The 12,799-nt window shown below is 39.7% G+C and overlaps 1 protein-coding gene across 4 annotated transcripts in view; it reads right to left on the bottom strand.

Annotated features, from left to right (window-relative positions):
- The window catches only part of FGD4 (FYVE, RhoGEF and PH domain containing 4), a 69,943-nt gene that overhangs the window by 31,709 nt on the left and 25,435 nt on the right, over positions 1 to 12,799 (bottom strand). For all 4 annotated transcript variants that reach the window (XM_005482752.4, XM_014264098.3, XM_014264099.3 and 1 more), the window contains 2 exons: positions 11,302 to 11,466; positions 2,773 to 2,944 (listed from right to left, as the gene is read on the bottom strand). In XM_005482752.4, coding sequence (XP_005482809.2) covers positions 2,773 to 2,864 — 92 coding nt within the window. In that variant the 5' untranslated portion in view covers positions 2,865 to 2,944; positions 11,302 to 11,466. Of the gene's footprint in view, positions 1 to 2,772; positions 2,945 to 11,301; positions 11,467 to 12,799 lie in introns of those variants that run through there.

Raw genomic sequence — 12,799 nt, 5'->3', positions numbered from 1 at the left:
AAAATTAATCAAATAAAATCAATCAAGAACATTTAGCATCCCTTTCCTTAGTTCAGATTATATGAGGACCTTTACATTTTTTTCTCATTTCCAGTTTCCTTTGTTTCCTTAGCAATGTCCTTTTTTCATGCTGCATCTTTTCTGAAGATCTTTGTTCTCCAAAATTTGTCTCTGCTTTAAACATATTATCTCTTGTTCCTGACTGTCCCCTAACTATTCCTGGTATGGACTTCCATCTTCTGGAAGAATGAAAACTGCTTACAAACATTACTTTTACTCCTTATTTATAGGATACTTTACACAAATGTTGCAAACATATTCTGCACTTTTGTGCACACAGATAAAAAATAACTTACATTAGCTTTATCTTTTTCCATCATATAACAAAACCAAAAGTTTAAATCACTTTTTCTTTAGTTATGAAAAGACTACACATTTTTTTTATTAAATAAACTTAACTCCAGGATAAAATTAATATATGTTTTTCAGTTGCCTGCACAAAGAGGTTTAATTAACTTTCTGACATGCCTACATGCTTGTGGGCTGTACAGACTAATGAAAATAAGTTATTATAGTTAACAATCACAGTTTGCAGTTCATGAACATGCTACCTAGCCATTTCAAGATCCTTAATTAAACTGAAGTTCAGCTTCACAGAAGACATATTTTGTGGGTTGAGCTCATTCAAAAAAACAGGAATTACCTCCACTGGCTATGCAGGATAATCCAGAACCCAGCATGCTAATAATGAAAGTTTCTCATAAGCAGAGATCATAGACTTGAGTAGAATTTAGTCATTGGACAGGTATTACTGGTGTACCTAATAAATGATGCTGCCAAAAAAACCCTCAGCTTCCCATAGTCCACAAAATGTCCCTACTTGTAAAGGTCTATCAACAAGAAAGTGTAATTTCTCTCTTTATAGTTTCCTTTGATTGCATAATATGGAAGAAGCTCCTGCACAGCACAGCAAGCAGGTCTAGGAGGAAGAAATGTAAGGCTCAGTGGTGCAGGGCACAACAAACCTGAAGAGTTTTCTTTCAGAAAGGTTAACATTATTTTTCTAAGGATACTGCACTGTTTAAAAGCTGGGTGATGCTTTGGAGGAAGACTGGAAAACAGAGTGATAGCAGGATTAGAGACTAGTGCTAAAAGAATTCACATGACCTCCAGTGCTGCAGTAATCTTGTTTTCCCATCTCTGAGAACCTGTCCTCACCAAGTCTCTGCCTAATGACAGAAGTTTCTTGCAGATGAAGCCCTGAAATTATTTCTATTCCAATGGACAAAAACACTTTTGCAATGCTCAGCTGCTTCCATATAAAGGATTAAATTTCACCCATCTTGAGGGGAAATTCTTTCAATGAAAGCCTTTTTACTCTGGCTCCACAGCAGGTCATGCATTCATGTACTCTGTTCTGCATCATTCATTCACTCCCACAGGGGGCCTCCCTTCTGAGATCCAAGGGATTTCATGTCCCAAGGGAACATATAAAAACACATCCAAACCTTGCAATGCTCAACTCTTACTGGACAGTTTCTGTTCCTCTGCCATGGGCCTTCTGGAAAGTCTGTCTCTTTGTACAGAGCAGATATATTAGAAACTTCTGTTTCAGAGTTTATAATGCCTCCACTTAGAGATACATCATGTGCATCTAATTGAAAACACCCAAGAAACACCATTTGTAAAAGCAGTGTAGGCTGTGGTTCTTTTTTCCCAAAGTTCCAAGTGTTTCCCATAAACCACAGAATTGAAACTCAAGAACAATGAGCTTTTCCACCAAAATCACCAAGTACTACAAAGCAAGCCACTTAGGGAATGTATGCCATACCACTACAAATAATTTGTGGAGTTCACCCTCTTCACATGAACAATTGAAGAAGTTAAGACGGTATGAAATTAAAACCAGTATTTCAGGTTTTTCTATTTGCTCATAAAAGTTTTTTTTCTCCTTCAAGAAAAGAAGTATTTAATATTAGCTTCAAATTGCTGACATTATAAAATATTCAAATTAGCTTCAAATTATTTCAAATTGCTGACATTTTCCAGGTTGTTTTTAAAATACTGCAGGTTTCTTTTTTGTCTTTTAAAGGAAAATTAGGAATAATGAAAAAGCCTTATGAAAAAGCACACCTTGTTAAGCCAAATATACAACTGGCTCCCACTATTTCAAAACACATGCAGTTTTGCCATCAAGTCCTTTAGCAGAGATAGGATTGAGCTCTACCACAGTACCAATGCTCTTCCTCACAGTGATCCCTCTCAGGTTTCAGCTTTTATGTTTTTCAGATTCTGTGCTGCTTTGGTGTGTAGTTCTGAGCCTCATATTGGGGGATGGTGAGCTCTCTTCGCAGAGTAGGGCAACAAAACAATTCCTTCTCTAGCTGGGGACCAAGGACAAATGATCCAAATTTCAGGCCCAAGAGCATAAACAATGTGGACTCAAGAGAGAAAAACAAGAAGGATGGGACTTCATAAGCCGAAGCTATAATTGGAAAATTAACTCCAATATGCCAATGGACCAGAATTTAGCAAAGTGACTGGTCACGAATTTTGTGACCATTTTGGCTTCATCTGGGGTGTAGCCCTGGCTGGGCTCTTGTGCTGCCCCAGGTGGATCCATTGAGGCCTTCTAGTAAGTCCCTGATTTATTCTTTAACTCCATCTAGCCTCTGTTCTAGGTCAGCCTTCACAAGGCATCAACAGCTTCAAGTTCCAAAAATCCCCACACAACAAACAGAGTTACAAACCAAAACAAATTCCATCACATACCTGCCTCCCTCAAACCGGTTGATGAGATCTGACACTTTACTGGACTTTTCCTTTGTGACACTAGAAACAGCAGCAGGTGTCTCTTCCTCCATTCTTGGTTTCTGGTTTGTTAAAGCTTTATGCCTAGGGGTTTGGTATGTTGCCTTCTGCAGATGAATTGGCTTTGGAGGCACTGCAAAGAACAACAACAACCAAAAAAATCAATCACTTGTATTTCTTTGAGTTTCTAGAATACAGAATCATAGAATGGTTTACGTTGGAAGGGACCTTAAAGATCATCTAGCTCCAAACCCCCTGCCATGGGCAGGGACACTTTCTGCAAGACCAGCTTAATCTCACAAATGAGATTTTTGCATAAAGAACTCATTGCAGCAATGAAAAAGAGATACTCTTGGCTTTATTTAACCTTAAAGCTGCTTTAAAAATACAGGGACTTCATATAATTCTTCATTCACTGTTTGGTATTAAGGATCTTGTTATATTTCTTGACTAAAAGCTGAACCATATGCTACTTTAACAAGCTAGAAAATTAGGGAGTTTTCTTGTTTTACTTCTGCGTGTTTGTTTTCATAGTGTACTGTAGTAAATACATATGAGAAGTTTATGATTGCAGATTTTGTAATAAAAAAGAATTAAGCACAAAGGAAAGACAAAGGAAATTGCTGCCCCAAAACTCTGGTGCTCTCATTCTTTACCTTATCCCTTGTGACCTCAGTAATAATCATCAGTAGAAAAGGTATTTGCCTGCAGCTTTAAAATTCCCTTACTCACTGAACCTTTGTCTAATTATACTGCTGAAAACCTTCCCTCCTGAAAACATTTTTTTTATTCTTCATTTTTCCCCATCCTTACCATAAGTCCTTCTAATTAGATTGTTGATGATCAGCCACTGCTTAATAGAGCAGTGACTAGAACACAAAAGACAAGGTGACACATAAAGCAACCGAAGTCACAGCACTAAAATCTTTAACTTTAAGCAACCATGCAGCATTTGTGGGCAACAAAAGCACATCACAGTCTGGGCCCAAATGCATTCCAGATTGGAGCAATGAATGTCCAGCTCAATCAAAAGGAGAGACTTGATGGAAAAGGACCTTAATTCCCGAGAACACTTGCTCATTCCCACACACATCCCCAAAACATACCGTGGGAGCAGCAAAAGCATTTGTTATGAATTTGGAAAAAAGTAATTGAAAGGCAGGCATAAATTGGCAGGGGTAGGCAATATCCTGCCAGTGGAACCAGTGCCCCAGGAGCTCAGGCACTGCTCCACAAGCACCACATTCCACTGGGGCACTGGAAAACCTGCCAGTGAGCAAGGGAAGGGAAGGAGGACTTGAACTGGCATTTTTTACCACTCTTGTGGTAGGGACAAAAGCTCCAGTAGAGGATACACAATAGGTGGATGTCGAAACTAAATTCCTTGCATTGCTGATGCCAGAATATCTTCCTAACTTATCCGGGAAAACCCATGCACCACAGGAATGATCTAAAATCCCATCAACCAACATTTGAAAGGGAAGTTAAGAAATTCTTTCAAATATATTAATCATAGATGGTGATAAACTTGAAGAAGTTTGTCAAGTTTATAAAGAAGTTTTACATGTGATTAAGGGCAATTTTTCATTTCTTCCCTTCATTTAATTTATAGGTAATACAGGAGGCAATATTTGTCTGTATTTCCAACAACCTAATTGCAGTTTAATGGGATTGCAGTGATCACTACAGTCTGAAAAGTACCATGAGAGACTCTATGCAGAAATGAATTTACCATAAAAAGCTTTAGACTTCAATCCTATCAACTGCAAAGGCTGACAGACGAAACAATGAGAGGGAGAAGGAAGACAATTACTGTAGGTCAGATGCTTTTGCTGTGCAGATGTGCATCCTCAGTCCTCAGAAGTTTTATATTTATTAACACATGCAAAAAAAGCAAGTTTGGGGAAGGATGCAGTAATGCTGCTCTTTTGAAACAGTTATTTGCAACCCTGAAACAAGCAGATTATTAAATTGTGCAACTGCTTCAGTGTCTGCAGCCCCTCCTGAGCAGCCCCATGCAGCCCTGCTGCAGCTGCAGTGCAGTGGAACAGCTTTCCCCAAATTCCCTCTCCCCAGGGATCCCGGGCAAGGCCTGGCAGAATGAGGCCAGCGAGTATCCCGTAATTGTCCCAGCACTGAATAGCTCCCTGTGCTGACAAAGCCATGGGACAGCTGAGCCAGGGAGACACCAGCAGGCTGGGGAACAGCAGGACACACCATTGATCACAAGCACATCCCCTCGGGGACGAGGGGGACTGCAAAGGGGACACGGAGTGGATTTGCTGACCAGCACCACAGCAATGTGTAGGAACACTCCTTCCTCTTGCAATGGACTCTGTATAACCCCCAGCCCTGGGAGATCTGTTATGCAATGGACTCGTAGAGCTCTCCAATTCTTCTGTACATCTCATGAAATGTTAATATCCTCACAAGGATATATTAAAACTGCTAAACTTGAGGGAATTGATGTCTACTGATAAAGCAGAAGGAATTAGTTGGCAGCTATTTTTATACTGGACCCACTGGGACAAAAATCAAATTCTAGGACATTTTGTGGAAGTGTCACAAACTTTTGCAGCTGAAAAACCACAGCTAAGCACATATGGCAAGCAATGAGGAACCTCTTGTCAAACTGGACAATCCCCATATACTGAAAATCACTTTAATGTCTTCAGAAGACAACCACAAACCAAGCAGTCAATTCACTTAAGCAAAATATTTTATTTCTTACTCCCTATCAGCACCTACCAGACTGCATTTCCCCTACCAGCTGCTGCTGTAGCTAGTGTAGAGTTCAGAAATAGTGCCATGGAGAAAGAATAGTCACAAGATCAATGGAAAGAAAAGAATCAGTAGTGTAAAAAAAAAGCAATCCACAACCCTCAAACCTTCCTGTAAGGTCAGCCTTGTTAACAGGGATTATGGAAAGCAAATTCTATTAATTCTTTCCTCAATGTACTTCTGTAGTGTTTTGTTTTAATCAGATTATTTTTCAGTGTGCACAGAGCAAGGATCTTAAGTGGAAAAAAAGAGAAAAGACTGCCCTATTGTAGTAACCTGCATAATACAGAGCTCTGTTTGAGTCTATAAATACTTTTGCCTCTGTACTGCAGAATTTTGAGCTCATTAGGAGATATGAACTCCTTATTCTGCCCAAAGAAAACCCTTCCATATACTGAGGTAGCAGATACTGTACACAGCTACCAAAATCAAGATTTATGCTGCAGTGCCTGCCTGTGCATATATACATAAGGCAATGTCAGGTAATGCTTTATAAATGGCCCAAAAGATACAACCACCTTTGCAGACTCCAAAGCATATCAGCAAAGGTAATTAATTTCTTGTCTTAGAAAGTATAATGTGTTCAATGGTTAAAAATGCTGCTATGCCTTGACTCAATGAAAATGAAGTTAAAAGTTCCTGTGGTAAGCAACTACAGCTCTCCTGGCTGAGTCATCCATCATCACCAGGAATATCAAATAAGCACTGCTGAATAGATGCCAAAGATTTATACTCTTAAGAGCAATATGAAGTAACCAGTAACCTAAACACAGCAGAAAGAGAGAAAAAAAATCATCTTGTCTTTGAGATGTGTGTTTCCACATTTTTGGTTCATGCCACAAGAAGAATCTTTCAATTGTATATCAAGAGAGAAGACCAAGAATAATCAGATGTCTCTTGTTCTCTCATTTGTCGTCTTCACTGAGATAATTTGAGGATTTTTTTAGTTTTAGTTTAAAAGAGACTTTGTAGCAGGTTTCTTAAAGGACCACCAAGACTGGAGAAGCCTACTTAGGAACAGCTGTCAGTTTTAGTTCCACTCACTTCCATTCAATTTAGTTTCATTTGCCAGGGAAGTAGAGGCTATATCTCAGACCTTTAAGAGGTCTCTCAGCTTTTTAAAGCCCAGGCCACTGTCAGCTTTTAACCACAGACTATATAATAACTGAGAAAGGAAGGCAGGATTCATGCTACACAGCAGATATGCAGCTAAAATTGAATGCCAAAGTTTAAGTGTTGAATCTGTTGCATCCTAATCATTTCACAGTAGCACAAACCAGGCCAACTTTTGGAGTGGAAATTCACCTCCAACCCAAACAAAAATGCCTCTCCAGCCTCAGCAGGAGACTCATAAGTATTCCTAGGCTCTCATTAGAAAAATTTAAATGAGCAACTGATGCACAGTCTTGAACTGACAAGGCACTTCACTGCTTTGAAGAAGTGTTGGCATTTCCACATATTTTGCATCCTTCAATAAAACTGCTTGGTACAGACAGCAATTTCAGTGCCCAGTATTTAGCAATTTGACATCATAAAAGAACTGATGCAAGAGGATCAAAGAGCCAGGAATAGAAGAAACTAGGGGGAAAAAAGACAATTTTTTATGTGTTACTCTACATGAACTCTGCTATTGCAAGGTTCAGATGACTACCCAAATATTTGTAGGTAAGGGCAAATTTCAAATTATTTAACAACTTACTTCCTCTCTTGTGGATTCATATGTGATAGCATATTTTGCTATTTCCACTGACTGCCTCCAGTGTGGATTAGTCCACTTTATCAGGGAATGCACTGCACTGGTGCAAAGGTAAAGCAGCACATCTCACAGCTGGTACAGACACAGCGGGTACAGACACACAGTCTCTGACTGCTTTGCTCTGCAGCCCTGACTCCTTTGCTCAACTCCCTCATCACCTTTACAGCCAGTTTCAGGCTTTGCTCCAAATTTGTTCCAAAGATTTTCCTGAATCAAACTCTGCTCCAGACAGAAATCTGACACATTAATTGCTGACTTGTTGATGGAAGGAATTACTGGGGAACAAAAACTGATGGAAGGAATTATTGGAGAACAAAAATTCTGCTATTACTGACAATGTATCAAACAGGTTTTTTACTCCTTGAAATGCCAGGGGGAAAAATTAAAATGAAAATAAAGAATTTTATATTGGATTGCGTGCAGAAATTTATTCACTTGACCTAGATACCCTAAATGAACTGTTTCCAAATACTTTAACTGCTTCTCAGAGACCAAGTAGAGACAAAAGTATAGGGTTCATTTGAAGTACAAGATTTTGAACACTTTTCCTCAATGTTAAAACTCTATTTCCCTTAATAAAGTAAATTTTACTGAAAATGGCTGTACCACACTTACAAAACAACTTCAAAGTCATGTTTATATCTCTCATTTTAATTATTTTGGTAGGTTAGATGAAGGTCATTTTGCAGTTAGTTCCTCCACAACCAAATACATTGGCATTACAATTCAGGTCTGTCATCTTGTTTCCTCTCACTATTAAAGGCCACTTAGTATTTGCATGACTAGAATAATCATACAGAAAAATGTTTCCTGCTGCTAAAAACAAAAAACATTTTTGTACCTCTGCATGAAAGCTCTTCAAAAAAACAGTGGCCACTTTTAAACCAATAAACCAGAGCAGCCTAGTTTGTTTAGAACATTTAGTCTCCCAAATGCCTCTCTCACTAATTCTGGTTTCTTTTGCTTCAATTCAATAAAAAGCCAAACAAAAGATACAGTATAAAACTTCCATCTGATGCACATACTTAATATTATTAAATGGAGAGTGAGCCATGAATAAAGGAGACACAAAATACTATTTACAACAGTATTATTGAATTCTGTCTACACAGCTGCATTTCTTAGACTACCACACTATTCCTGGCTGTGGCACATTTTGGAGCACACAGTATTGACAAACAAAAGGAAACATGGCTAGGAAAGATCAACAACAGCTGTGTAACTTGAATGAATGAGGTCCAATAATATAAAACTCCTAATTTATCTAATAGCTAAAATTTTATAATAAGTATGTTTGCGCTGTTTTTGAAAGGCTTTAAATCTTTTTATTGATAGCACATTTCTATTTATCCATTAATTACTTCTAAAATATTTTTCTTAGGAAGAGCAAATGTTCCCTTTGCTGTAGAGAATTAATTCCAGAGACCTAGGAAATGGTGCAGAAAGGCTCCTCAACAAGTAATGTTTACATATGACTGGCAAAAAGTCTTAGTTTAGTTAACAATACTGGCAAACGTTCTGTAAAAACAAATAACAAACAGAAAACCAGCTTTATTTTGCTCTCATTCTCCTGAAGGAAACAAAACTTTCTTGACACCTCTAAGAATTTCTTCCTGCCCTTAACTCTAAGACAAATTCAGGACTGATGCAAAATTCTTCAAGGTGCATTTTCCCATTGAGTGATACAGATATTTTTGACTCCACTACATGATGACTCTGTGTGATTCTAGCTTCTGTACTTGATTTAGATGTGCTCTACTACTGGGTTTGTGTGACCAGGTTTTGGTAGCTGGGGGGACAACAGGAGTGGCTTCTGTGAAGAGCTGCCAGAAGCTTCCTCCATGTCCAACAGAGACAATACCAGCCAGCTCCAGGATGGACCCACCACTGGTCAAGGCTGAGCCATCAGAGAAGGGAGTAACACCTCTGTGATATCACATTTGAGAGGGGAAAAAGGTTATTGCACAGATATGACTGTGCTGAGAAGAGAGGAGTGACAATATGTGGGAGGAGCAACTTTGCAGACACAAGGTCAGTGCAGAAGGGGGACAGTTGCTGGAGCTGGGATTCCCCCACAGCCCATGGTGAGGCAGCTGTGTTCCTGCAGCCCATGGAAGGCACAGGGGTTGCAGAGATCCACCTGCAGCCCATGGAGGCCCATGGGGTCACAGAGATCCACCTGCAGCCCATGGAAGGCACAGGGGTTGCAGAGATCCACCTGCAGCCCATGGAGGCCCATGGGGTCGCAGAGATCCACCTGCAGCCCATGGAGATCCATGGGATTGCAGAGATCCACCTGCAGCCCATGGAGGGCACAGGGGTCACAGAGATCCACCTGCAGCCCATGGAGATCCATGGGGTCGCAGAGATCCACCTGCAGCCCATGGAGGTCCATGGGGTCGCAGAGATCCACCTGCAGCCCATGGAGGCCCATGGGGTCGCAGAGATCCACCTGCAGCCCATGGAGGTCCATGGGGTCGCAGAGGCCCACCTGCAGCCCAAGGAGGGCACAGGGGTTGCAGAGATCCACCACCAGCCCATGGAGAAGATCCACAGTGGAGCATGTGGATGCCTGAGAGGAGGCTGTGACCCCATGGGAAGCCCACACTGGAGCAGACTCCGGGCAGGGACATGCAGACCCAGAGAGAGAGAAGCCCACTCTGGAGCAGGATTTCTGGCTGAGTTTGTGACCCTGTGGGGAACCCATGCTGGAGCAGGCTGTGCCTGAAGGGCTGCACCCTCCACTCATGCTGGAGCAGCTCATGGAGAGCTGTAGCATACAGAAGGACACACGCTGGAGAAGCTCATGGAGAACTGTCTCCCGTGGGGGGCACCCTGAAATTTGTGAAGTTGCTTAATCAGTAATCAGTTTGTGATCTTCCCCCTGTCCTTACCTCAGCTCAGGAGCCTTTTGTTATCTTTTCTCTCCCCTGTCCATTTGAAGAGGGAACTGATAGAACAGCTTTGGTGAGTACCTGGCATTCAGCCAGGGTCAGCTCTCCACATCTGGTTTTCTGTAAGTAATTCTCATTTCTGTCTTATCAGCACTGTGTCTCAGAATCCAATGCACTGAGCAGCACTGTGATTTATGCCTTCAAAACTCACTTTTTTTTTAACTTTTAAAATAATCAAAGTTCCTATTGCCTGTCACCTCTAAAAGAGATCAGTCCAGATTTTATTTGAATTCAAGATTTCTGGAATGTAGTGACTCTTAGCTGTGATCAGCCACAGCAGAACCAACAATATATTACCAAGAAGGCCACATTAAAAGATGGTTTAAGTCAATATAAATAGTGATTTTATATATGTATGGTTATACATAGATATTTATACATATATGCATATACAGTGTGTATATATAAAGTATGTATATATATATACACATATACACACAGGTGTATATATATACTATTATACTATATATATATTTACACTATTATACTATATATACACACACTATTTACTATATACAATTATACTATTTACTATATAATATTTCACTTTAAAAGTAAAGATATTTTGATATAAAGATATGGACAGAAACAGAGAGAAAGGAGATCTGATTCTAGTCTGTGTACATTACTGTCAGCTTTTGGTACACAAACATGTAGTTCCCACCTTTCCACATACTCCTGCAGGAAGGCTCCTCTCAATCTCTGCTAGAACTCCAAAGACCCTGAACATCTTCCCACCACCCCTGCCTTGATGCCAGACTGTCAAACACTCCAGTTTAAAAATAGTGTACAAACGTCCCAGCTCAAATACAGCAAGACTTTTGAAAAATAAGCCAGAAATTACAGAATCACAAGGCATTTACAGAACATTTGTATTTCAGCAGCAAGCTTATGCCCCATGGTTTTAACTCTTTCAAATACAATTATCTCAAGGTGCTCTGCTGCTCTCAGAAGTCCAAGAGAACAACTTCCCTAACAAAAATATTGGAGAGCAGTTACCTTGTGGCTTTGGACTTGCAGCTGCGCGTGGGGACTGTCTGAGTGGCACACTTCCATTTATTCCCTGAGCCGCGTCGTAGCGTACATTCTGCTCCACAAGCCTGGCTGTGGCACCCGCTGCACAAGCTCTGGACAGTATCAAGGGCTTTGGACAGATGCTGCTGCCTGGAAAATAAACACACACAAGGATTTATATAGAAAATAAGTATAAATAAGTAAAAGTATAAATACACACAAAAGTAAGAAACAGGATTGAGTATAGGGTAGAATAGACTACAAGAACATTTATTAGAGTGCTAACAACTCCCTACAGAGAATATTAAAATGTTTAAAGTGTCTCATCCTAAAAGCACTCTTTGCCTTTCACTGAAATTTGTTCTGTCGTTTAAACCTTGAAGGGTTGGATATGAAGAATATATTTCCACCATGATTAGCCTGAGCTCTTCCATAGGAACATGACAATACCCAACAGATATTTTTCCCATTTGAATTGTTGCTTGTTCAACAGAACTGGACCAGCTGGTTCAACAGGACCAGCATTTTTGTTCATCTATTCTATTTCTGTATTCAAAATGTGTACAAAATGCTGTATATTCAGAACACTTATTTAATTACTTGGTGGAAGGATCCAAAAGTCAGCTAAACTAATTGTGTCTATTTTGGTAGGAAAGGACCCTATTATAAGCAGTTAAAAAAAAAAAAAAAACACCAAAAAAAAAAGAGCACAGCACAAAACCAGAGAGAAATTCTTTCTTAGCAGAATGGAATTTATTCTCATTCATAGGATCAATATGCTGTTATTGATAAGAAATGTGGAAGAAAATGTAAAGTAAAACATATTCAGACAATGGAAACTGTAATAAAAGCACTTATTACAGTAAGTAATGTAAATTATGGAAGCCAAAACCATGCACTCTAGTTTTCCAGCTTAAAAGCAATTGGTTCTGTGAACACAATCAAAAACCTCAAAGGATAATATGAAGGACTTTGAGATTCACTTAGGTCAATACTCATGTACCTCTGAATCCAAAATACTACAGAACAGTTTTGTGGGAGGAGCAAGGAAAAGGAAGAAAGCCCATTAATAAATTATCGTGGTGTTGTCATAATTATTTTCATTTAAAAAAAAGAAAATTAGGGTAGAGTTTCTGCATCTCTATTTCCTGTTGTTGTTTACCACCCTTTCTATTTTCATGCCTTTGCTGGGGTTTTTTTTGCATGTTTCCGTAAAAAGCAAATCCAAAACCCACTCAACATTTCATGAGGTGATCTTCCTATAGCTTCTGAACAACAACTACTCTGCAGAGTTTGGACCCTCTGATCCCATCCAACTTCTTCTCCCACTGCAAAGCCCACCCACCCCAAGATACAGCCAAGCCTGTACAGCAATGGAAAGGGATGCTACAACTACTGCTTAATGATTTTTCAGCATTTCCTGGATTCCAACAATACTTTCAAGTATTTATTCTTTATTTCCTGGGAGCCTATTTTTCCTGTT

The sequence above is a fragment of the Zonotrichia albicollis genome, chromosome 4 (assembly GCF_047830755.1).
Source record: "Zonotrichia albicollis isolate bZonAlb1 chromosome 4, bZonAlb1.hap1, whole genome shotgun sequence".
Taxonomy (NCBI): domain Eukaryota; kingdom Metazoa; phylum Chordata; class Aves; order Passeriformes; family Passerellidae; genus Zonotrichia; species Zonotrichia albicollis.
The sequence above is the reverse complement of the archived record's forward strand: the minus strand, read 5'-3'. Positions and strand labels throughout refer to the sequence as shown.